Source organism: Malania oleifera, chromosome 2 (assembly GCF_029873635.1).
Source record: "Malania oleifera isolate guangnan ecotype guangnan chromosome 2, ASM2987363v1, whole genome shotgun sequence".
Taxonomy (NCBI): domain Eukaryota; kingdom Viridiplantae; phylum Streptophyta; class Magnoliopsida; order Santalales; family Ximeniaceae; genus Malania; species Malania oleifera.
In genome coordinates, this window is record NC_080418.1 from 113,853,766 (window position 1) to 113,878,697 (window position 24,932).

Sequence of the window (24,932 nt, forward strand, 5' to 3'; positions counted from 1 at the left end):
TTTAGCACCACGTAGTTTCAAGTATTATAGGAGATATAAAACAATACAATACTGTCTGAAGACAACATTACCACTGGTCTAATTGAAGGGAAAAGGTTAAAAAGTCACTGAAAATAAAAGGAAGAATGTTGAGTTACACAAACTGGATTATTTAATTCCAAATCAACTTGGATTTTCCAAGAAATAATGCAACATGAGTTGTTGAACTTTGCAAGTAACTTGCACGAGTAATGAATATATTTTTCTTTTAAAGAAATCCAGTACTCAATCCATATCAGCATCTTCATCTAGCATTCCCTCATGATAATTAATCGATGGTAAGGGTTCATAAAGGTCTGGTCTTATGGCCCAATGCCCGACCACAGAGACGAGCACCCGTTGGGATGGGATATTCATCTCTCCAAGACAGTTTAGGAGAATAGACCCGTAGATAGAACTGCTCGCCCAAGTATTGGCGTGCCCAGTTCTCGGACCTTATGTTCCACATTCCCACATTGTCCAGAGCCATGTATATTGCAGTCCAAGATTTGGGATACACCTGTGCTCAAATCGAAATAGCAACAAATCAGGAATACACCATCTTAATATTATTATTTTGCTTCCTATGAATCATCAAGATGTCTTTAATTGGCAGGTACTTTTATTGAACAGCTCACAAATTTATTGAATGATATAATCATATAATGATTGAATGAACAAAAAAGATTAGGCAACTCAATGTACCTGAGTAGTGCAACGAGAAACTGCATCTCTTAAATTGTAAGTTTGTCTGCTCTGATTAGTCCACTGCCCATTTTCCATCCTATTCATATATATGTATATATATATCACAATGTATCAAAGTTGAAAAACTGACTCGGCAAACCTATAGCTCTCATCAGAAAAAAGGCAACAGCAAATTCCAAATCAAAACTCACAACTGACACTAACATTTTTCTTATTCACACTATTCCACGAGTAGTGAGTTGCAAGAAAAACTCACCCAACAACAAAGAATGCATAACCATCAATGTGCCATGATTGTAGAGTGTCCTCATTGTTCTGGAAAACAATCTCGACAAAAGCTCGAAAATTGGCATCCATGACTGATGTCTGGATGGTAGGATAGCCAGTGATGGGGGGATTGTCCAGGATGCTCCCAAGTTTGAAAACACCAGAGATGTTGAACCAGTCAGCCAATTTAAGTGGCGTGTCGGCAGGGATGAAGGACACACTATTCACAGCATATCTCTGCTTCCCATTGAAAATTGGAGCAGTGTTGGCCAGGAAGATTGTACGAGAAGCATTGATCATTCCGTAATGATAAGAGCCTTGGGGATTGGGTCTTGGCCCACTTGCTGTAAGATTCGTCCTGGTTTGAACAGAAAGATGAGTAAGACATGGTCTGCAGACGTCAAAAGGAACATAGAACATGAAAAAGATAATATTTTGCATCAAGTGATATATGTTTATTGCACTAGGTTAACTCATTAGTAATTAGAGAAGTTTAATATTATTATCCTATATATAGTTTAATGATTAAGATTATTAGAAATCTCATGCAATAAATGCAAATGTATTCCACGTAAGTGCCCAGTACTCCAGTTTATGTGTTTGCTTATTGCAAGCGCATAGAGCAATAGTTAAACTCCTGCATGCGCATAAAAATAAGGAGATGAGAGCTTTGGGGCTTCCATGTTTCGAATTCATATTTTGGAGGATTAGAAAGAGGCATTAGATGGGAAATAGATTTCCCGTCATTCTGTATTTCAGGCAGAACTCAAATGCAGAGAGAGAGAGAAATAGACTCTGGGAAGTAGTCAACACTCCTAAACTTCTCAAACCTTTTGGTATTCCCACCTACTATTATACGTTTACTACCTTTCAATAAATATGAGAGGAGGACTTAGTAGAACTTACATGAAGCATCTACTGTCTGCAGATTTTAGGAGGCATGTTTAAAAGAAAAAAAACAAGAATATATTAGCCTTTTTTTTTTTTTTTTTTTTTTAAACCTTCTATAAATGTAAAGATAATGCTAAATTTAAATTTTCACTTCAATTTTCGTCATGGAGCCTACACTTTGCTCCTTAGGACACAAATCTTGTTTTTGCATAGCATGCTGTGTTTGTGTTCCAATCTCAGTATGATATCATTTTCTTTCTCCCACTGAAGTTCACGCCTGATAAAAGAAGCTTGACAAGATTGAAACATATTCCATCCTTATATACCCAATATCCTCCCTAAAAATCGCCTGGATGGTGACATGGCTTTCATAACTGATCTTTGACAAGAACTACACCTCTCTTTAGACCCACCCACATGGCAATGCCCCTAGTGTAGTTCTGGTGTCAAATATTATGGCCTTGGCTCAACTTCTCTTGAGGATTATTTATTTTAACTCATTCTACCTTATGGCTTTACCTCATAGAAGGCGCATAATGAAATCTACTTCATCCTAGTATGCCAAAGATTTCCTTATTAAACACAGTGTGGGATCGTAACATGCAGCTTTGTAGAATTTAGAAATTTTTTTTGTTCGTTTATTTATTGGTAAATTGGAAGAGTAATATAGACTTTCATAATAATGGTGGTAGCTTATCTATCATGCATCCTAAACCCATTTCAATCCTTAATAAAATTTGAATCGACAAGCTCCAACATGACTATTGTAATCAAGTTAGTTTGTCCCTAGTAGGAAAACAATAAGAAAGAATATTTTGAGTGTAAGACAAAGTCCATAGAATGTACCCAGGGGAAAAGAAAAGCCAGAAGATCAACTTAAAGCCTCAGTTGGTCAAATGATTCCTTTCTTTTCTTTTTCTGAAGCAATATTTCTACTTTCCTTTTGTTTGATGCCATGTCTCAAGGAAAAAAAATACATCTCAATAATGTCAACAAAATAACTCCCTCAAATAATTAATTAAAACAAATTTTGCTCCAAGCTAACAAATAAAACTTTAAAAAATAATTTTCTTATTTTTGAAAGAAAACACTTTCTGTCCAACCAAACAAACAGTGCATATGTGAGATAAGTTTAAGGTGCAGTGACAGAAATACCTGATAGATTTAGCTTGCTTAAGAGAATAATCAATCTGATAGGTTGGCCCAACAGGAGGAAGACCAGAAACATGTCTTGCAGAGTTGCTGTAGCGAAGAATGCAGGTTGCAGTGAGCACTTTGGGAGTGAAACGGGAAGAAGCAACAATGAAGTAATCTTGGGCTATTTGGTTGGCAGTAACCAAAACAGAGTAGGACTGCCCCACATGGACGTCAAGAGAAGAGTAAGTGTTTTGGAGGGTGTGGGTTCCCTCCACCTCCACCAGCAGCATGCTGTGCCCCTGTATTCTGAAATTTATTGAACTTGCAGATCCCACATTCGATATCCGAAACCTGTATGTCTTTCCTGTTCAACAGTTCTCTCATTCATTAATATTAAACTCTAGGCTTAATTCAACCCTGTAAATTAAAGCAACGGACAAGAATGAATATATATATATATATATATATATATATATATATATATATTGCTATGGGCTGCTACTGCTATATAGTTCAAATCAAAAGAAAGCCCCTTAATGAAGGTACCATGTGGATAAGAATGTTGTTTTAAGAAAAGGAATTGAAAAGAAAAGAAGACAAAATGAGAACAAAATTTATATATCGTCGATTCAAAAAAGTTCCTACTGCCCAGTATCTATTCATGATTTTTCCCCTAAATAACCAATCAATCAACCCTAAACAAATAAAAGAAATGATAAAAATTGAAATATTTTTCAGTTATATTCCATAGTGGTTCAAAGGGTATCATTTTCGAATGAAATTGTATGCCCTGGTTCTTTTTTATTTTGTTAGTTTACTCAAGAGCTGTTCAATGCATCTGTTGATTCCAAATCATAGGTAGACGACTTATTTATGATTTTTTCTAATTATTTATATTTGTGCTGAAAAAAGAAAAGGAAAAAGATTTACCTGGATCAACTGTGAATATCGAACCATTCGATGCGATTCCATTAATCATCAGAAGCCCATCAGGGAAAGGGAGCATTTGTCCATTGTCTAGATTTTTCTTCAAATCCTACAATTAAACTCTGCCCGTTAGCAAATGCACAAAGCAGGGCAAGCTGAAAATAGAGTTTGGCTCGCCAAATCTTTCACAATTTCTGGAAATGCAGTAACCATAACATCCTGTTTTCTTAATTATTTTGGAGCTGAAAAAGTGATACCGTAATATTTTGAAAACGAGATAAATATCTAATTTTTGGAAATAAGAGTTGTGGAATATATATGTTACGGAAAGAATCTTGAATTTCGCAAACCCAATGAGATGTAAAATGTCAATGGGCAGCTTACTTTGTGATATTTGGTGAACCAGTCGCCGGCGAGAATGGTGAAATCTCCGGCGAGAGTACCATAAGGGATGGGTATTTGGGGGCGACTGGCAATTTTGATGGAACCAATACCTCCGGCGAGCTTGTGGAGTGCAAGGGAAGGGAAGTAGAAGTAGGTGCCAATTTGGTCCTTCACTTGCAGAACGTATGTCAAATTCTGGCCCGGCGGGATTGGGCAGTTCGTCCCGTACACCCCATCTTGCCATGAGTTCCTCCTGTTCTGTATCCCATTCCTGCTCCATCATTACCATTCACAACCTCACCACACCACAATTTTACCAGAGAGAGAGAGTGAGGGAGAGAGAGGGAGAGAGATTACCAAGAGAGGAGGAAAGGTTCGTCCAAACAATTGACAACAGTGATAATCAAGTTATCATTCGTTACGCATTCAATCTGTGGCCCCGGGAACTGCCCGTTTATCAATATCCCCTGCCATTTCAGTTAAAAAATTTTCACATTATTCCTCCATTCTTCTCATATGAATAAAAATTACCAAATAAATAATTATAAGCTGAAAATAAATGGCTTGACTGAACAAAAATAAAAATAAAAATTAAAAAATTGAAGGATCTAACCAGAAGTTTAATTATTTTCTTTTTTAATTTCTGTTTGTTTGTGGCTCTCTGTGAGGTGGGGGAGATTTTCAGAAGGCAAGAAAGAAAGAAGATGTATTCTCCTCGACAAAAAGACAGAGTAAAGTTAAATGTTTTTAAAATTTAAATTCTAAATTTTTGAAAATTAGTTTTGATTTTTTAAATATTGAAAAGAAAATGCTGATTTCTTTTAAATATATTTTGTTGATTTTTAATTAATAATAAAAAATTAAGTGAAATTATTGATTAAAAATAAATAGATAAAATTATCAAAAATAACAATAACAAAATTCATGGTACCTTTTGTTTTACTCCAAGAGGGGAGATGGTTCCATATGTGACAGTCCATGTGTAGAACCTATAAGGGTTTTCCCCACTTGTGCAGCTGATCAGTTGTATGAATATAAGTAGGATTTGACAGGTCACCTTGTAGCCTCTCATTTGGGCTTTACCCTCTTCCTCAAAAAACTCTTGTGCAATTTTTTGGAGAGCAACCTATGGAATGAAATGCAAGGAGAGGTCTCCCACAAAAGCTCTTTTGCTTTGTAAAAGGATGGTGATAAAAAATGGTGTTTGAGGAGGAGACAAAATTTCTCTAAAAATGTTATGTGGATTTTGGTTGGGGGATCGCTTTTTATATGGGTCAAATACAACGCGACCGAAAGTGTAGAAAAAATATGTTGAACTGTATAATCACTTTATTTTTTAAGTGTGTTGGATAATTATGTATTAAATGTAATAAATATTTTAAAGTCGAGAGCGTTTTGTAGCACTACTTTAGATGGTCCATATTTATAATGACAATGCCGTGTATTGTCCTTATTTTTTTGACTTAACATTTTGACTTCGGTGTGCAATCATGTTTGTTAAAGAAATTGAAAAGCCTACAATCACTCTTAAGCGACTCCTCTCTCTATCCCCTCCCCCCTCTCCAAGAATGTAACATTGTCGGCTAGTTTCTGCAACTCTAGTCTAAGCTATATCATGTGAAAATGTTGTTAGCCACTTTATGTGAGGCGTAAAAGGTAAGTTTTGACAGTTGTGATCATATCTCATCATAGATTGTGACTATGTTGATCATAGCTTTTAAAAAATCATTTTGATAATTTCTCACTACTTCATTATTGAGTAAAATTTTTTAATGTGAATACACTAATGTAAATTTGCAGCTGTCACTTATTATATTTTTAGACACAAATAAATGTCAATTGCACATCTACATTAGAACACAACATGCGCCCAAAGATTTATTGATATTAAGTCATATGATAGCAATGCTAGTTTATTATCAAGGTAAACAATTCTTAATATTTTATGGAAAATTAAAAAATATTCAAAAATTTATGTGAAACCATTATATTCCAAAATCACTTTTTTTAAGTGATTGGAGGACAAGAGTTCAAATATATTAATCCAGCCTAGAATTTGGACTATACATTTGAATTTGTGTAAAGTTGGATAAAATGAACTATGAAAGTATCTTAAATTTAATTTAAATTCATATCCGAGACATGAAATTCATGCATTCAAATACAACAAACATTGAGAAGATATAAAGTGACAGAAAGTTAGGAAAGAATTCAAGTTAGAAACTGGATATTCAGTTTTATTACATCGAGCATGTTGGTAATTATTTCAAAAAAATAGAAAAGAATACAACATATGAGACTTTTTTTTTTTCTTTAATATGATAGTACTTGAATTATAGAATTGGCCTCTAGTACAAAGCAATCATATAAAATGGTCTTAGGTTGAGGAATACAATAGAAAATGATAACTAACTACTAAATGAGCATGTGAACAAAGAATTGGAAAAAGAAAAGAAAGAAAAAGAAAAGTAAATTTTTTTTTTTTTTAGGGATCCACTTTAATTAAAGATATGAGAATTAGAAGATGCTACAAAATTAATGTTTTACAATTTGCCTAAGGTGCATGTCAACGAATTTTAAGTGCCAAGTTTCTTTTAGAATTAGTTGTGTAAATAATTATAATATATTAGTGAAATTATTAAAAAAAGGGAAAATTTTTAACACAACATGAAACCAATAAGATACAAGTATGCATCTTCTCCTAGATAGATTTTGAGACTTTTATGTTGAAGGAGGTTTAAATGTTTAAGATGGGTAAAACCTTAGCAAGCAAAGCACTTCCTTTCTTTGTAACTCTATTTTGATTGGTCTCTCACACTACGAAAAATTTGACTATTAGAGACCTACAAAAATTGTCATTAATAATCATAATCCTTCATTAATAGTATCGTTTTGGTTTCTAGTTACCGAAACAAATAGTCACAGATAAAGCCGCCATTAATTATTGAGTGACGATCACTAATAAAGTCATCACTAAAAGTCACTATTAGCAACAATAAAAAGAAAAAAATCAATAATAGACACTCCTACTAACAAATTCAAAATCATCACTAATAATTCAAGGATTTAGTCACATAATGGGAAGAATGTCCATTTGAATGCCTTCTCACTCCTGTAATAACCCGAAAAAATAAAATAAAAAAAATTAATTAATAAATTAAAATTATTAATCAATTAATTAGTTAAATATTATTAAATTAATGTATTAAATAAATAAATAAATAAGAAATAGTTGGAAAAAAATAAAGAGTAATTATGAAATAATTAATTAGTTAATTAGATATTATTAAATTGAATTAATTAAGTTAAGTAAAATGGTGGTTATATATATATATGCAAAAATGTATAAGGATAAGTGATATATATATATTGTTAGCTTTGGTGTATTCCCAAGAGGGGGGTGAATTGGAATTTAAAACTTTTTCCTAGGTTTGACCTAAATAGCAGCAGTATATTCACAACCTAGGGTCTGTCTATGCAGTTCCAAATGCGCAGATAAATATAACGTGCGGAAATTAAAATCATGCGCAACATTCACAAACTATAACATACATGTGCAGGAATGTAAATTGCAGAAAGATAAATAGATACACGATATGTTATCGGAGTTCGGCCAACTGTGCTTACGTCCCTACCTCTAACTCGCAAGCCCGAGGATTCCACTAATGCTCACTTAACGGGTGGAGTGACACCTAATACAACCAGGTCAATTAGCACACGACTGACCTCAACCTTTACAACTAGGTTAATTAATACAGGGCTGACCTCAACATACACAATCCTTCCCGGGCTGGATTACCGCCCCCTCAGGCCACGTCTGGAAATACAACAATATGTTCACTCAAATGGTACAATGATTATCCTTTCATGTAAAGCAGATATGTACCCAATATGCGCAATCACATATACATCAACAATATAGGTAAATTGTAAGCTCAGTGATGTGTATTTTTGTGCAATCCACACTCAACTAGATATGATCGCTAATATGCTCAAGAGTTTTCTAATCAAGCTATTTCTTTGAAAAAGTATATATCAAATCTCAATAATAATCAGGGTTTCAAAGATGCTACAAATATTCAAAACAACTCAAAATATTTTCTTCAATGTATTATGCTCAAGAGTTGCTTGAAAGAATAATATAACTTGTAGAAAAATATTTTTGCACAACAAAATCAAGCTATAGGAATCTTTGCAATGACAATGCAAAGATCCTTAAGCTAATGTGTAACGACCCGACCCTTTATACGGACCCAGGTGTCACTCACTCATACAAAATACCTGTACCTGTTCAAGATACATAGACAACCCGCCTTATATAGGGACATATGAGTGTAACTCCTACATAATAGGAATGTAAATGTTGTGGAAAAATATAAACATTCATTGGGATTTGTAATAGACATATACCAAAGTTTACTGTTGTATCATCAAATACATTTATACAGACTTAGAACATATCCTAATAATACAACCCCAAAAGAGATATTCAAACTAAGTTCAATATACACATAAACCACTTACGTATGCTACAACCAAAAACAATTCTCCAAGTCCCTTAAGCAACTAGGACCAATGTCCTAATGGACCTAAAAAAAAAGGTTGTATAATGGGGTGAGACACCTCTCAGTAAGGAAGAAAGTGTTACAACAGTGTGTGACCACATATGCACATTTGACTAAAACTCATATATATATATATATATATATATATATATATGTAAAACATTTCTTCACAATATTGCAATATATAAGATTTATTTGCACATTCTAGTATTTAAATCATGCATATGAATATTAGAACAACTACCAGCTTGTCATAACATGTTTTTCCTATTTACCCCGTGGCACGGGTTGTGCACTGATATCTCCAACAATGCCCTGTTCGTGCAGGCATTTGTCAAGTATCTAATATATAGTCTGACTGCCCCTATCTGGTCTATTATTTCACCAGTGGTTTCATTACTCCTGCTAGCCGACTATCTATGTACCCACACTGATTCAAATGTGTGGTTGCACTATACCCTTCTAGCTGAGGAATTCCCTGCCATTGGGAGTATCTTTCACCTCCATTAATGAAGTTTTTTCAACTTCTCACATTGGAGTATCTTTCAACCCCTTTTTCTTGAGTATCTTTCAACCCCTTTTACTGGAGTATCTTTCAACTCCTTTGGTAGCAAGCTATGGTTCCATTTATCATATATACAATTTATAGCAAAATATAATAACCTATGCAGTTCTAGTATTTCCACAAATTCAGATAATCACATCGGGTTCAAACCGGCGCCTATCCACTCGGTTTACCCCTTTCTGTTTCACTGATAAAGCTCGGCGTACAACCGGTCTCTATTTTCCACATTTTTAGTATAACAAATTTGGAACTTCAATTCCCATATCTCATATACATAGTATATAAAATTCATACATTTCCATTTCAACATATATCACACGAGTTTAATCCAAAAATCCGCTAAATGATAAAAAGTTTAGTAACCACAATTTAAATGGAAAAGTAAAAGATTTAAGCATCTCCTACTACAGTTTAAATGAAAATAAGTGATTTTCATAAGATTTGGAGATCATACGCCAAAATCCTCGTTTTTACCAAAAATCGTAAAATCGTAAATCCGGCATTTTTACTCAGTAGAATTTAGCAAATAAGCAGTTAAATCATACATATAAATATAAACTAACTTTTTAGCAGTTTAGTTTTTCCAAAAATAATGGTTGTAATCAAATTCCTCTTACCTAAATCCCAAAAATGAAATCACGTACGAAACGGTCCAAACTGATAACCCGGGATCCTCGAAACCTAAAAACCACAGAACATAACCTTACTATAACTTCGACTACTATCCAAATATCCAATCAAAATTGAGATCGTATCCTTACCTCAAGTTTTGGGAAAACCCAAAAATCCTCAAAACAATGATCCGATCTACTAAAGTTGTAGAACTTCCTCCTTTGATCCCCACAGGAACTTCTATTTTTAGAAACGAGCGTCGAACGATGAAGATTCTTAGAGAGAGAAAGAGAAATTTCATGGGTAAAGAGAGAGAGACAGAGACAGAGAGAGCTTTTGGGAAGAAACTTAACTTCTAAGCAACCAAAATGGATATTTATAGGGCCTTTGACCAAGTCCAACTCGTCGACGAGGCGGCGTCTTCATCGACTAATCCACCACACAGCTCGTTGACGAAGTCATCCCTTCGTCAGTGAGACCAAGTTCCGGATATTTCTCTGAACCGCTTGGTATTTGCTCGTCGACGAGGCTCTGAAGGACTTCGTCGACGAACCCAGCTTATTTCGGGTTTGGGTCTCTACAATCTCCCCTCCTTGTAAGAATTTCGTTCTCAAAATTTACTAACCATTGCTCAACATAAAATTTTCTTATTATCCCGCTTTACAAAAGAGTCGATTGTCACCTACAAAGTGACTTTGGCTCAAATTCATTACATACCCTCACATATGGTGGAGGAATATCATGGTTATACAAAAGATATTTCGGAAGATTACATACATAAACAAAATTCTCCCAAAGATCATATCATTAATCTAAACCATTATATACTATCAAATAAATGCAGATACTTCTAGTATATTTCAGACTCTAATTCCCATGAAGCTTCTTCCACTGCATTGTTATGCCATAATACCTTTATAAGAGGTATTTCCTTAGTCCGTAACTGCTGCACCTTCCGATCCAATATTTGCACTTGTACTTCCTCATACGATAACGCATCATTGATCTCTAGAGGTTCGTAACTCAGTACGTGTGATGGATCTGGTACATACATTCTCAGTACAGACACATGGAATATATCATGGAGTCTAGATAATGCTAGAGGTGGAGCCACTCGATAAGCAACCGAACCTTTCCTTTCAAGGATCTCAAAAGATCTGATATATCGAGGACTTAGCTTTCCCTTCTTCCTAAACCTCATCACCCCTTTCATTGGATCGATTCTCAGGAATACCATATCTCCTATCTCAAATTCCAACTCTTGTCGACGAGTATCAGCATAACTGTTTTGTTGACTCTGAGCTGCTTTGATTCTCTCCCTGATCAATCCGACCTTTGTAGAAGTCTACTAAATTAATTCTGGACCCAGTATCTGCTGCTCACCTACCTGATCCCAGTACAACGGAGATCGACACTGACGACCATACAAAGCCTCATAAGGTGCCATCTCTATGCTCGCCTGGTAACTGTTGTTATATGCAAATTCAAAAAGTGGTAGATATCGTATCCAACTATCACTGAAATCTAGTACACAAGCCCGCAACATATTTTCTAACGTCTGAATAGTCCTCTCCGACTATCCATCCATCTGTGGGTGAAAAGGCGTTTTGAATGTCAATCACGATCCCAGGGCATCTTGTAAACTTTTCCACAAACGAGATGTAAAATGCGGATCCCAATCCGAAACAATAGAAATAGGAACACCATGGAGTCATACCACCTCCTGCACATAAAGTTTTGTCAGCATATTCAGAGAGTAGCTGACTCTGATTGAAATGAAATGTGCAGTCTTCATCAACCGATCCACTATATCCCAAATAGCATTCTGCCCATGTACCTCCGCAGGTAGACCCGTCACAAAATCCATCGAGAAGTGTTCCCATTTCCACTCAGGGACATCGAGTGGCTGAAGTGGTCTTGCCGATTTCTAATATTCTGCTTTGATCCGCTGACATGTCAGATACTGCTCTACAAAACGGGCGATCTCTCTTTTCATGTTGGACCGCCAGAAAGATTCCCTCAAATCCTGGTACATTTTTCTACTACCAACATGTACAGTGTAAAGTGAACGATGTGCCTCCTCTAGAATGACCGGTTTAATCATGGCATCATTCGATACACGAACCTTGCCGTGAAATCTCAATATCCCATCACCAGAGATGCTGAAATTCGGCTTTAACCCCTTCTGAACTCCTTCCATAACCTCAACCAACTCAGGATCCTCCTTCTGCGCCACACGGATCCTTTCCTGCAAAGTTGGTTGTACCACCAAGCTAGCAAGAACAGCCTGATGGTTTCCTTCCGCTACCTCCAAACTCAACCTTTCAAGGTCCATACAGATCTGATGCTGAACCTCAACTGCTGAGACTGACGCATCAATAGGCTTCCGACTCAGAGCATCAGCTACCACATAAGCCTTTCCTGGATGATAGTTATTAATATAATCGTAGTCTTTAATCAACTCAAGCCATTTGCGTTGTCTCATATTAAGCTCCTTCTAGGTGAAAAAGTATTTAAGACTTTTATGATCGGTAAAAATATCACACCTTTCACAGTACAAGTAGTGCCTCCAAATTTTCAGTGTAAACACTACCACTGCTAACTCCATATCATGCGTTGGGTAGGTCTTCTCGTATTCTTTGAGTTGACGAGAAGCGTAAGCAACTACCTTACCTTGCTACATTAGAACACAACCAAAGCCCTTTTTCAAAGCATCACTATAAATAACAAAGCCACCATCACTCGATGGAAGAGTCAAAACTAGAGTAGTGACTAGTCGCTGTTTTAGCTCCTAGAAACTCAGCTCGCACTCATCTGTCCAATCATACCTTACATCTTTCTGTGTGAGTTTCATCAAAGCACCTGCTAAACTAGAGAACCCTTCCACGAACTGACAGTAGTAACCTGCAAGACCCAAAAAACTTCTGACCTCCTGAACATTCTTCGATCTCGCTGAGTCCACTCTTGCTTCAATCTTACATGGGTCCACGGATATACTTTCTTTAGACACCACGTGCCCCAGAAATGCAAACTGTTCCAGCCAGAACTCGCATTTCTTCTGTTTAGCATACAACCTCTTATCCCTAAGCATTTGCAATACAAGCCTCAAATGAACTTCATGCTCTACCGCACTCCTAGAATACACTAAGATATCATCAATAAATACCATGAGGAACTGGTCTAGATACTCGTGGAAGACCCTGTTCATCAAATCCATAAATGTGTTAGGTGCATTAGTCAAACCAAAAGGCATAACCATAAATTCAAAATGGTCATACCGAGTTCAAAATGCAGTTTTGGAGACGTCCCCGCTTTCACCTTAAGTTGGTGATACCCAGACCGTAGGTCAATCTTGGAGAAGACCTACGTGCCCTAAAGTTGGTTAAACTCCTGGCTAGCGGATATTTATTCTTTACCGTCACTTTGTTAAGCTCCCTATAGTCGATGCACATTCTCATCAACCCATCCTTCTTCTTCACAAATAACATCGGTGCTTCCCAAGGAGAAACACTAGGTCGAATGTACCCCTTGTCAAGCAGCTCCTAAAGTTGTTCTTTCAACTCTCTCAGTTCGGTTGGAGCCATACGATACAAAGCTTTTGATATCGGTGCCGTACCTGGAGCTAACTCAATAGCAAATTCCACTTCATGGTCTAGGGGTAACCCTAGAAAGTCCTCTGGAAACACATCAAAAACTCGCGTACTATACAAATCATGTCCAATTCCTATTCTTCTGCTGGCGTGTCTTTCACAAACGCCAGATACCCTTGGCACCCTTTAAGGAGTAGCCTTCTAACTTGCATAGCAGAAAGGATCCGTGGTGTAGAACGTACGCACGATCCAAGGAATTGAAATTCCTGCTTTCCTAGTGGTCTAAACAACACATCCCTCCTGTGCAATCGATACTAGCATAACGGGTAGACAACCAGTCCATTCCTAAGATGATATCAAAGCCATACATGTCATACACCACAAGATCAACTGGTAGCACCTTTCCTCGAATTTCAACCGGGAAGTCACGAACTACCTTGCTACACTCGACCACAGATCCAGACGGTGTAGCCACCATCAGTTCATAATCTAACAATTGCACCTCTAATCCACACAATTTAACAAAACCTTGGGAAATAAAAGAATGTGTTGCCTCGAAATCAAATAATACAACAGCTTTATGAGAAAACATGTAAATGATACCTGTGACTACATCACCCGCATTCTCAGCATCACTGGGAGTCAAAGAGTACACCCTAGCCTGGGCCGTACCCCCTTGCTGACCACCACCCTGTGTTAGAGTATTCCCTCTATATAGCTGCAGCGAGGCTCCACTGTTTCCTTGCATCCCACATATAACAACCCAAATAAAAATGTAATTTAAATAATAAAGGGGAAAGGGAATTATCAGAGGACTCGTCGATGAAGACAGGATTCGTCGACGAGGGTATAAGAAAATTCGTCGACGAAGACAGGATTCGTCGATGAGGAAACACCGAGAGAGGTTTTGAGCCGACTGAATTTCGTCGATGAATGACGTGGCTCATCGATGAATCCCCTGTTCTTTAAATATCAAAAATCCGAGTTTTAACTTCTTAACTAAGCTAACTCTCTCCTCTCTCTCTCTCTCTCTCTCTCTCTCTCTCTCCCCCCCCCCCTTTGGTCCTCTCTCTCTTTTTCTCGATTTTGGGCCGGATTTACGCCGTATAGACAATCTAAAGCCACCACGACGCTCCTGGGGAAGTTCTCTCAAAATTTGCCGGAGCAGATCATTGTTAAAAGTAAGTTGGAAATTATCCCTGAGTTGAGGTAAGGCTTTTTAAGCCAAATTTGGTCTTACAGTAGTTATAGGAAATTATATACACGTAGAAATACTGAAGTTTAATACGAGGAGTTTTCATTTTCAGGGTATTGATTAGGAAATCCTACGGGTGTGAGACCAGAGTTCATAGGGGCTTTTCTCAGTAGCCAGGTAATGGAATCAAATAAAGCAGTTATTTTTATGCAAACTATCATTATTTATGAGAAAAGTTATTTTTCTGAAAAGCATGTGTTATATTTGCAAATTATGAAGGAAAGGTACGTTTGAGAAAAATACTGCTATTACATTGAAATATATATATATATATATATATATATATATATGTATGAGATGCCAGAAATTATGAATTTTTTTAGAATGCAATGCATGGTTTTATACAGCAATTGTGTGGCATGAATATTATTTTAGATGGAAGAATATCATGATATGATAATGATACGAATGGAATATGTTTTGAGAAATTACGGAAGAATACAGTACCTGATGAAGTTGAAATGCATGATAAATTGATTATTTTCAGAATGACATGTATGAAATATTCAACACGAGGCCGTATTTATAAAATATTTGACACGGGGCCGTAATTTGAAATGTTCAGTACGAGGCCATAATTATGAAATGTTCGACACGAGGCCGTATTTATGAAATGATCGGCACGAGGCCTCTATAATATCATGTATTATATGTTATCAGAACCCGGATGTTAGTTTAGTTTAGTTTTAGGAGCTCGGTACTGTAGCTACATAGATCAGATATCTATGTTCAGACTTGTGCTAATCACCCCACGAGGGGGTGAGAGATGGATAGTCGATGTGGCTTTCAATATAGAGTTGTAGACGTTCACCTAGCAGTCCAGACTTGGGTGTGGTGGGCCCATCATACTTACAGATATATTTGACTCGGTAGTAGTCGACCAGACATTGTCGGGTCCTGCCTTCGAATTGCACAACCTGTCATGGGGGGTAATATATGACATTAGCTAGCTATTCATCCTGGGTATATTTTCAGTATTATCCGTTATAAAAGATGTTTTATGTACGTTATGATTTATTAATAATTATGAAAGTATATGAGAATTTAGTATGTTATGATGAATGTTTACCAATATATGAAATGTATTGTATATGTATAATTGCATTAATTGTTCATGTTGCCTCACAACTGTATTTAGTTTATTTTCCCTTACTGAGAAGTATCTCACCCCTGAACTTAATATATTTTTCAAGAGATCCTGAGTGACCGGTGGGTCGTGACCACCGTTGAGTTTACTAAGCTACCCCGTTAGGAGGGTAAGCAACATACTAGGATCAGAATTGTTTTGATTATGGGATCCTAGATGTATTTTGAAATATTTTGGAAGAATGTAAATAGATACAGTATTTTGGGAATGTAGATAACTCTGGTATTATTCTTATGGTATTATGCTTCATGGATGGATGATTTAGATTTTATGCTTGCTGCTGCTTAGGTTTCTCTGTGATTGACAAGTGTCCCTGTTACCCACGGGTTCGGGTTGAATTTTCCATTTATTATGTTACATTTTATATTAAGGAATTTGAGGTCATTACAGTTTGGTATCAGAGCCTAGGATACTAGGTTTTGTAGACTCTAGAGTACAGTAGTAATAATACCAAAGTATAAGATAAGGAAATTTGAGGTATGGTTTTGTAGTCTGGATGCAAGACTTCCGTGGTGGTTTGTGTGATTTTCCTGAGGTGACGATTTCAGGAAATTCATAGTAAACTATCGTCGGGTTGGGTATCTAGGTTGCAGGATTGAGCCTTGAATTAAGATAATAAGAGATGAATTAATTAGGAGAATATATTATATGAGTTTGATGATATGTATGGAGAAGGGGGTTCTGAGTTAAGTTATTTTCTTTTCAGGATGGACCCTGGTGGCAGTAGTGCCCACGCTAGTGGGAGTGAGGGTGCTGGACCCTCAGGTGCTGCAGGTAGTGATTCGGATGTCGTCTTACGTAGCATGGCACAACAGGTTATGGCAGAAATTGCCAGGAGTTTGAGGGAACAGGGTAGTCCATCTACAGGCCACAGTAGCTTGATAGAGAAGTTCATAAAGATGAATCCTCTGATTTTTTTAGGAGGAATAGATCTTGCAGTCGCTGAAAATTGGGTACAGGAGATAGAGAAAATGTTTGCAGTACTGCAGTCTTTGGAGGAGTAGAGGGTACTATTTGCCACATATAGACTGACTGGAGAGGCCGAGAGATGGTGGTTGGAGGTAAGATTATTAGAGCAGCAGAGGACTATACTTGTGGAGATGACATAGGAGCAGTTTAAAGAGATATTCTTTGATAGGTATTTTCCAGCCTCGTCTAGGGAGGCTAAGATTGAGGAGTTCCTAAATCTGAAACAGGGACAGTTGTCAGTGCAGTAGTACGTGGCGAGGTTCATCGAGCTATCTCGCTTTGCCCCGTACATCATTCCAGATGAGGTAAAGAAGGTATGATAGTTTGAAAGAGGCATGAGGAGATAAATATACAAGTAGGTATCGATACTGAACTTGCAGGACTTCGCTGAGCTGGTTGACCGAGCCACTATAGTAGAGATTGGTAAGCGGTTGGAGGCTGAGGAATAGAGACAGAAGAAGAGATTCACACCTTTCGGTTACCAGTAGGGAGTCGGCGATGCTACATGGAAGAGAGGTGGCTATTATAGAGACCGGAGATAGGAGACTGAGAATCGCGGTTTACAGGGTGTGCAGCCATCTCCAGCTTGACCATCTTGCGGGAAGAGACACCTGGGGGAGTGTCATGCTGAGCGAGGTGTCTACTATAGGTGCGGGGAGCCAGGAGATACGATGAGGGAGTGTCCGGCACAGACGGGTGCTTCTCCTTCTCCTAGACCTGCACGAGGAGGTTACTAGGCACCACGAGGAGGCCAATAAAGAAATATGGCCCCAGCCAGGGTTTTTGCTTTAACGCCGGGTGATGCTAAGGCAGCCGGCGATGTGGTGATAGGTACGATTAATATGTTTTCATTTAATGTTATTGCACTTTTTGATTCTGGTGCCACACATTCATTTGTGTCCTTAGGGTGTGTTAAATTATGTGGGCCAGAAATGCAATCATTAGATGTTGAACTATTAGTGGCTACACCGACTGGGTCAGCGGTGAGATGCAGTAGGATACTCTACGGTTGTCCAGTTGATGTTCAAGGGAGAATTTTATCTGTTGATTTGGTAGTGCTGGATATGCATGGGTTTGACATCATCTTTGGCATGGATTGGCTAGTAGCTAATTCTGGTATTATAGATTGTCGTGCAAGGGAAGTGATATTCAAACCTCCAAGGAAACTAGAATTCAGATTTACAGGGTCACGAGTGCAATCTTTACCTCATATGGTCTCAGGAGTTCAGGCGAGGAGACTGCTCCAGAATGGCTGTCTATGACTTTTGTAAAGGAAATGTCAGAAAATGAATTGAAACTTATTACTACACCTGTGGTAAAAGAATTTATAGATGTGTTCCCAGATGAATTACTAGGTTTGCCGCCTGATCATGAGGTAGATTTCCCTATTGATCTACTTCTAGGTAGAACACCGATTTCTAAAGCACCGTATCGAATTGCGCCGGCAGAGTTGGAAAAATTGAAAGATCAATTGTAGGATTTGCTTGATAAGAGCTTTATACGACCTAGTGTATCTCCGTGGGGAGTTCCAGTGCTATTTGTGAAGAAGAAGGACGGGTCTATAAGGATGTGTATAGATTTTAGAGAGATTAACAAAGTGACAATCAAGAACAAGTATCCTTTACCCCGTATAAATAACTTATTCGATAAGCTCCAAGATATACGGGTATATTCTAAAATTGACCTTAGATCAGGTTACCATCAGGTAAAGGTGAGAGCAGAGGATGTATCGAAGACAGCTTTCAGGACCAGGTATGGGCATTACAAGTTTTTTGTTATACCAATTGGTCTAATGAATGCTCCGGCGATATTTATGGATTTGATGAATAGGATTTTCCATCCATTTTTAGATCAGTTTGTGGCTGTTTTTATTGATGATGTATTGGTCTATTCGAGAAGCTTTGAGGAGCATGAGATACATTAGAGGCAGGTTTTGTAGATGCTCAGGGAAAAGAAGTTGTATGCAAAATTCAGTAATTGCGACTTCTAGCTCGAGAAAGTTGTGTTTTTTGGGCATGTAATCTCAAGAGACGGAATTTATGTGGATCCTAGTAATATTGAGGCGGTAGTGAATTGGGCTAGACCGAGGAACATCCAGGAGATCAGGAGTTTCTTGGGGTTAGCTGGTTATTACTGTCGTTTTGTCGAGGGGTTCTCAGCTTTATTAGGGCCTGTGACACGACTAACTAGGAAGAATGCCAGATTTGAATGGGATGACATTTGTGAGTAGAGTTTTCAAGAACTGAAGCAGAGGTTAGTCACAGCATCTGTATTGATCATCCCATTTGGGGGTGAGTGTTATACTATTTTCAGTGACGCGTCCTTGAAGGAACTTGGCTGTGTATTCATGCAGCACGGCAGGGTAGTGGCGTATGCGTCCAGGCAGTTGAAAGAATATGAAAAGAACTATCCTACCCATTATCTTGAATTACCTGCAATGGTACACGCATTAAAAATTTGGAGGCATTACTTGTACGACGAGCAGTGCGAGATTTTCTCCAACCACAAGAGCTTAAAGTATTTCTTCACCCAGAAGAAATTGAATATGAGACAGAGAAGGTGGTTAGAGTTAATTAAGTATTTTGATTGTACTATCAGTTATCACCTAGGGAAAGCAAATGTGGTAGCTGATGCATTGAGTAGGAAGACCGCGTGCGCAGTGTTAGCAGCTATGGAGATCTAGCATCCGATTATTATGGATCTAGAGAGACTCGATTTAGAGTTGGTAGAGAGTAATACTCCAGTATGTATCGCCAGCTTAGTGGTACAGTCTACTCTACAGGAAACAATTAAAGCCACCCAGAAAGAAGATCCATAATTGGTAGAGGTAATGGTCAGAGTGCAGAGTGGTCAGGGAGAGGAATTCTGCATTTTAGATGATGGAGCTTTGCGGTCCCGTTCCAAACTGTGTGTTCCTGCTGATGCTAACATTAGGAGGACTATTTTAGATGAGGCTCATAGATCTTTGTATATGGTTCATCCCGGTAGTACGAAAATGTACAGGGATCTGCGAGAGTTTTACTGGTGGAGTGGTATGAAGAGGGAGATTGCCGAGTATGTAGCCCAGTGCTTGACGTGCCAACAGGTAAAAGCTAAACATCAGAGGCCAGTGGGTTAGTTGCAGCCGCTATGCATCCCAGAGTGGAAGTGGGATCATATTTCCATGGACTTTGTTTCAGGGCTGCCATCGACATCCCATGGCTAGAATGCGATTTGGGTGATAGTAGATCGGTTGACTAAGTCCGCCAATTTCCTCCCTATCAAGATCAGCTATTCCCTCAGCCATATAATGGAGATTTACATTCAGGAGATAGTTCGTTCTCATGGGGTGCCTGTATCAATTGTGTCAGATCGAGACTCGCGATTCACGTCACGATTTTGGAGGAGCTTGTAGGAGGCTCTAGGGTCTTAGTTGTCGTTTAGCTCGACATTCCATCCTCAGTCAGGCGGATAGACTGAGAGGATGATATAGATACTAGAAAATATGCTTTGTGCATGTGTATTAAATTTTGGGGGAAGCTGGACTCAGTTCATGCCATTGGTGGAGTTCACGTATAATAACAGTTACCAGTCCAGTATTGGCATGGTACCATTTGGGGCCTTGTACTGTAGGAGATGTCGATCTCCTTTGTATTGGGACAAAATGGGTGAGCGGCAAGTTGTGGGTCCAGAAATGGTGCAGCAGGCATATGATAAGGTTCGACTCATCAAGGAAAGAATTAGTGCAGCTCAGAGCTGACAGAAGAGTTATGCCGATAATCGCCGCAAGAATTTGGAGTTTGATGTGGGTGACCACGTATTTTTGAAGATAGCTTCGTTGAAAGGAGTTATGAAATTCAGAAAGAAGGGTAAACTTAGCCTTAGGTTTATCAGTCCGTTTGAGATTTTAGAGAAAGTGGGGTCGTGGCCTACAGGCTAGCTTTGCCACCTACACTATCCAGAATACACGACGTATTCCATGTATCTATGTTGAGGAAATACCTCCCAAATCTTTCTCATAGTATCAGCTATGGTGAGTTAGAGTTCAGTGACTCGCTAGTCTATGAGGAGGTACCAGTGCAGATTCTAGACCGAAAGGAACAAGAACTACGAAATAAGAGAATTCCTCTGGTAAAAGTTCTATGGAGGAATCACACAATAGAAAAGGCTTCTTGGGAGCTTGAGGAGCTGATTAGATAGAAGTATCCACAATTGTTCCAAGAAGTTCATATGTAAATAAGAAATGTAAGTAAATATGTAATGTTTCTTTCGCAACTACATGTAATACTTTAGTTAGTATGTGGTCTTTTAGTTTCGGGGGGAATATCTTTTGGTATGTGTAATCTCCCAGAACTTGAGTTGTAAAAAATGGTATTCCTTCACCACAAGTGAGGGTAAGTAATGAAATAAGTAGACCATTTTGCTTAAGGGATGATAAACTATGTGAATAGTAAATTTTGAAGACGAAATTTTATAAGGAGCGGAGAATGTAACAACCCAAATAAAAATGGAATTTAAATAATAAATGGGAAATGGAATTATCAGAGAACTCATCGACGAAGACAGGATTCGTCAATGAGGGTATAAGAAAATTCGTCGACAAAGACAGGATTCGTCGACGAGGAAGTACCGAGAGAGGTTTTGAGCCGACTGAATTTCGTCGACGAAATTATTAAAGGACTCGTCGATGAATCCCTTGTTCTATAAATATCAAAAATTTGAGTTTTAACTTCTTAACTAAGTTAACTCTCTCCTCTCTCTCTCTCCCCTTCGGTCCTCTCTCTCTCATTCTTCGATTTTGGTATGGATTTACGCCGAATCGATAATCTAAAGCCATCACGACGCTCTTGGGAATGTTCTCTCAAAATTTGCCGGAGCGGATCGTTGGTAAAAGTAAGTTGGAAATCATCCCTGAGTTGAGGTAAGGCTTGTTAAGCCAAATTTGGTCTTACGGTAGTTACAGGAAATGATATGCACATAAAAATACTGAAGTTTAATACTGGGAGTTTTCATTTTCTGGGTATTGATTAGGAAATCCTACGGGTGTGAGACCAGAGTTCATAGAGGCTTTTCTCAGTAGTCAGGTAAGGGAATAAACTAAAGCAGTTATTTTTATGCAAACTATCATTATTTATGAGAAAAGTTATTTTCTGAAAAGCATGTGTTATATTTGTAAATTACAAAGGAAAGGTACGTTTGAGAAAAATACTGCTAATATATTGAAATGTATATATATGTATGAGATGCCAGAAATTATGAATTTTTTAGAATGCAATGCATGGTTTTATACAGCAATTGTGTGGCATGAATATTATTTTAGATGGAAGAATATCATGATATGATAATGATACGAATGGAATATGTTTTGAGAAATTACGGAAGAATTCAGTACCTTATGATGTTGAAATGCATGATAAATTGATTATTTTCAGAATGACATGTATGAAATATTTGGCACAAGGCCATATTTATAAAATGTTCGGCACGAGGCCGTAATTTGAAATGTTCGGTACGAGGCCGCAATTATGAAATGTTCGGCACGAGACCGTAGTTATGAAATATTCGACACGAGACCGTATTTATGAAATGATCAGCATGAGGCCACTATAATATCATGTATTGTATGTTATCAGAACCCGGATGTTAGTTTAGTTCAGTTTCAGGAGCTCAGTACTGTAGCTATATAGATCCGATATCTATGTTCAGACTTGTGCTAACCACCCCATGAGGGGGTGGGAGATGGATAGTCGATGTGGTTTTCAGCATAGAGTTGTAGAAGTCCACTTGGTAGTCCGGACCAAGGTGTGGTGGGCCCATCGTACTTACAGACATACTTGACTCGGCAATGGTCGGCCAGCCATTTTCGGGTCCCACCTTCGGGCTGCACAACCCGTCACGGGAGGTAATACATGACATTGGCTAACTATTCATCCTGGGTATGTTTTCAGTATTATCAGTTATAACAGATGTTTTATGTACGTTATGATTTATTAATAATTATGAAAGTATATGAGAATTTAGTATGTTATGATGAATGTTTACCGATATATGAAATGTACTGTATATGTATAATTGCATTAAATGTTCATGTTGCCACACAACTGTATTTAGTTTATTTTCCCTTACTGAGAAGTGTCTCACCCCCGAACTTAATATATTTTTCAAGAGACCCTGAGTGACTGGTGGGTCGTGACCGCCATTGAGTTTACTAGGCTACCCCGTTCGGAGGGTAAGCAACGTACTAGGATCAGAATTGTTTTGATTATGAGATCCTAGATGTATTTTGAAATATTTTGAAAGAGTGTAAATAGATACAGTATTTTGGGAATGTAGATAACTCTGGTATTATGCTTCTGGTATTATGCTTTATGGATGGATGATTTAGATTTTATGCTTGTTGCCGCTTAGGTTTCTGCCGTGATTGACAGGTGTCCCCATTATCCACGGGTTTGAGTTGATTTTTCCATTTATTATGTTACATTTTATGTTAAGGAATTTGAGATCGTTACACCACAGTCTCTCGCTTGGTGCCTTTGCTTACCACACCGCATACAAGCCCCCGTAGACAACCAACACTGCCCAAGGTGTCTCCTACCACACAAAGGGCAATGCTGAAAACGTGCAGTGTTCTGAGATATACCACCACTGTTCTTTTTCCAATTACCCTACTTTGCCCCATACAAAAAACTAGGACGCGTTAGCCTCTTCTTCGGAACCTAGACCTCTGCGTCCTCAAGCAAACACTCCTCTGCCACGGTGGCTTTGTCAACCAACGTAGCAAAGTCTTGTAACTGCAGAATCACCGTCTACCTACGGATCTCCTTCCTCAGACCCCTATGAAACTTATAGGCCTTCTTCACTTCATCCGGTATCACGAATTGAGTGAATCGGGATAGCTCCAAGAATTTGGCAGCGTACTGCCACACTGTCAACAATTCCTGAGTCAGATTCATGAATTCTTCCATCTTTACATTTCTGACCACGGCCGGAAAATACCATTCAAAGAATAACTCTTTGAACCGAGCCCACGTTAACGCTACGGGTATCGGTCGGAGTTCCTCCATCTTCTTTATAGACACCCACCATCTCTCAGCCTCTCCTGCCAACTTGAATGTGGCAAAAGTGACCTTCTAATTCACCGTACAGTTCAAGACATCCAGGATCTTCTCAACTTCTTGGATCCAATTCTCAGCATGAACTGGATCTGCACTTCCTACGAAATTCGAAGGCTTCAATCTGGCGAACTGATCAATGGAGCAACCCATCTTAGTTGTAGAATGGTCTTGACCTCTATTCGTTCGCACTACCTTAGCCATGAGTTGGTGTGCGAAATCACGCAATACACTAGTGGAGTCACTACTAGCCTCAAGGCCGACACCCTCACTACTACTGCCTCCCATGTTGGCCGTAATATCCTTGGATTCCATCTTGAAAACAATTACAAGAATCCATTAGAAAAGTAATAGCCTACCCATCAACTACTGCTATCACAATATAAGGTCAATTCTCTAAGTTCATATCCTTAACATTGACGTACTCCATAAATTTGACACCCTCATTCTAGCTCAAGTTCCACTCTTCCACTTGGAAACAAAACCATCAATTGATTGTCGTGATCTTCTTGAACCTTTTGATTGATCCAGAAAAACACAGAAGTCTATCAATAGATTTATGTCTCCAGGTATACAAAGCAAAACTCAAGGTCTTATCCATGTCCTATACTCTAGTATATTCTAGACGATCAAAACTAGCAACTTCTAAGTTATGCACGTATCCCTAACCAGGCAGCATGAATTAAATCATACTTCCGACTAGTTAAAGGCTCTGATACCAACTGTAATGACTCAACCCTTTATATGGACTCAGGTGTCACTCACTCACACAAAATACCTGTACCTGTTCAAGATACATAGACAAC

The 24,932-nt window shown here is 38.1% G+C and overlaps 1 protein-coding gene across 1 annotated transcript; it reads right to left on the reverse strand.

Annotated features, from left to right (window-relative positions):
* On the reverse strand, positions 1 to 23,979 carry LOC131148317 (L-ascorbate oxidase homolog). The gene is made up of 11 exons (XM_058098032.1): positions 23,829 to 23,979; positions 14,268 to 14,405; positions 14,065 to 14,153; positions 12,125 to 12,322; positions 4,690 to 4,799; positions 4,333 to 4,603; positions 3,952 to 4,057; positions 3,040 to 3,385; positions 983 to 1,351; positions 724 to 802; positions 1 to 538 (listed from the first exon to the last, which is right to left on the reverse strand). Exons 1-11 carry the CDS (start codon positions 23,977 to 23,979, stop codon positions 326 to 328), a joined length of 2,070 nt encoding a protein of 689 aa, XP_057954015.1. The 3' UTR covers positions 1 to 325.
* Positions 23,980 to 24,932: the final 953 nt, after the last annotated feature.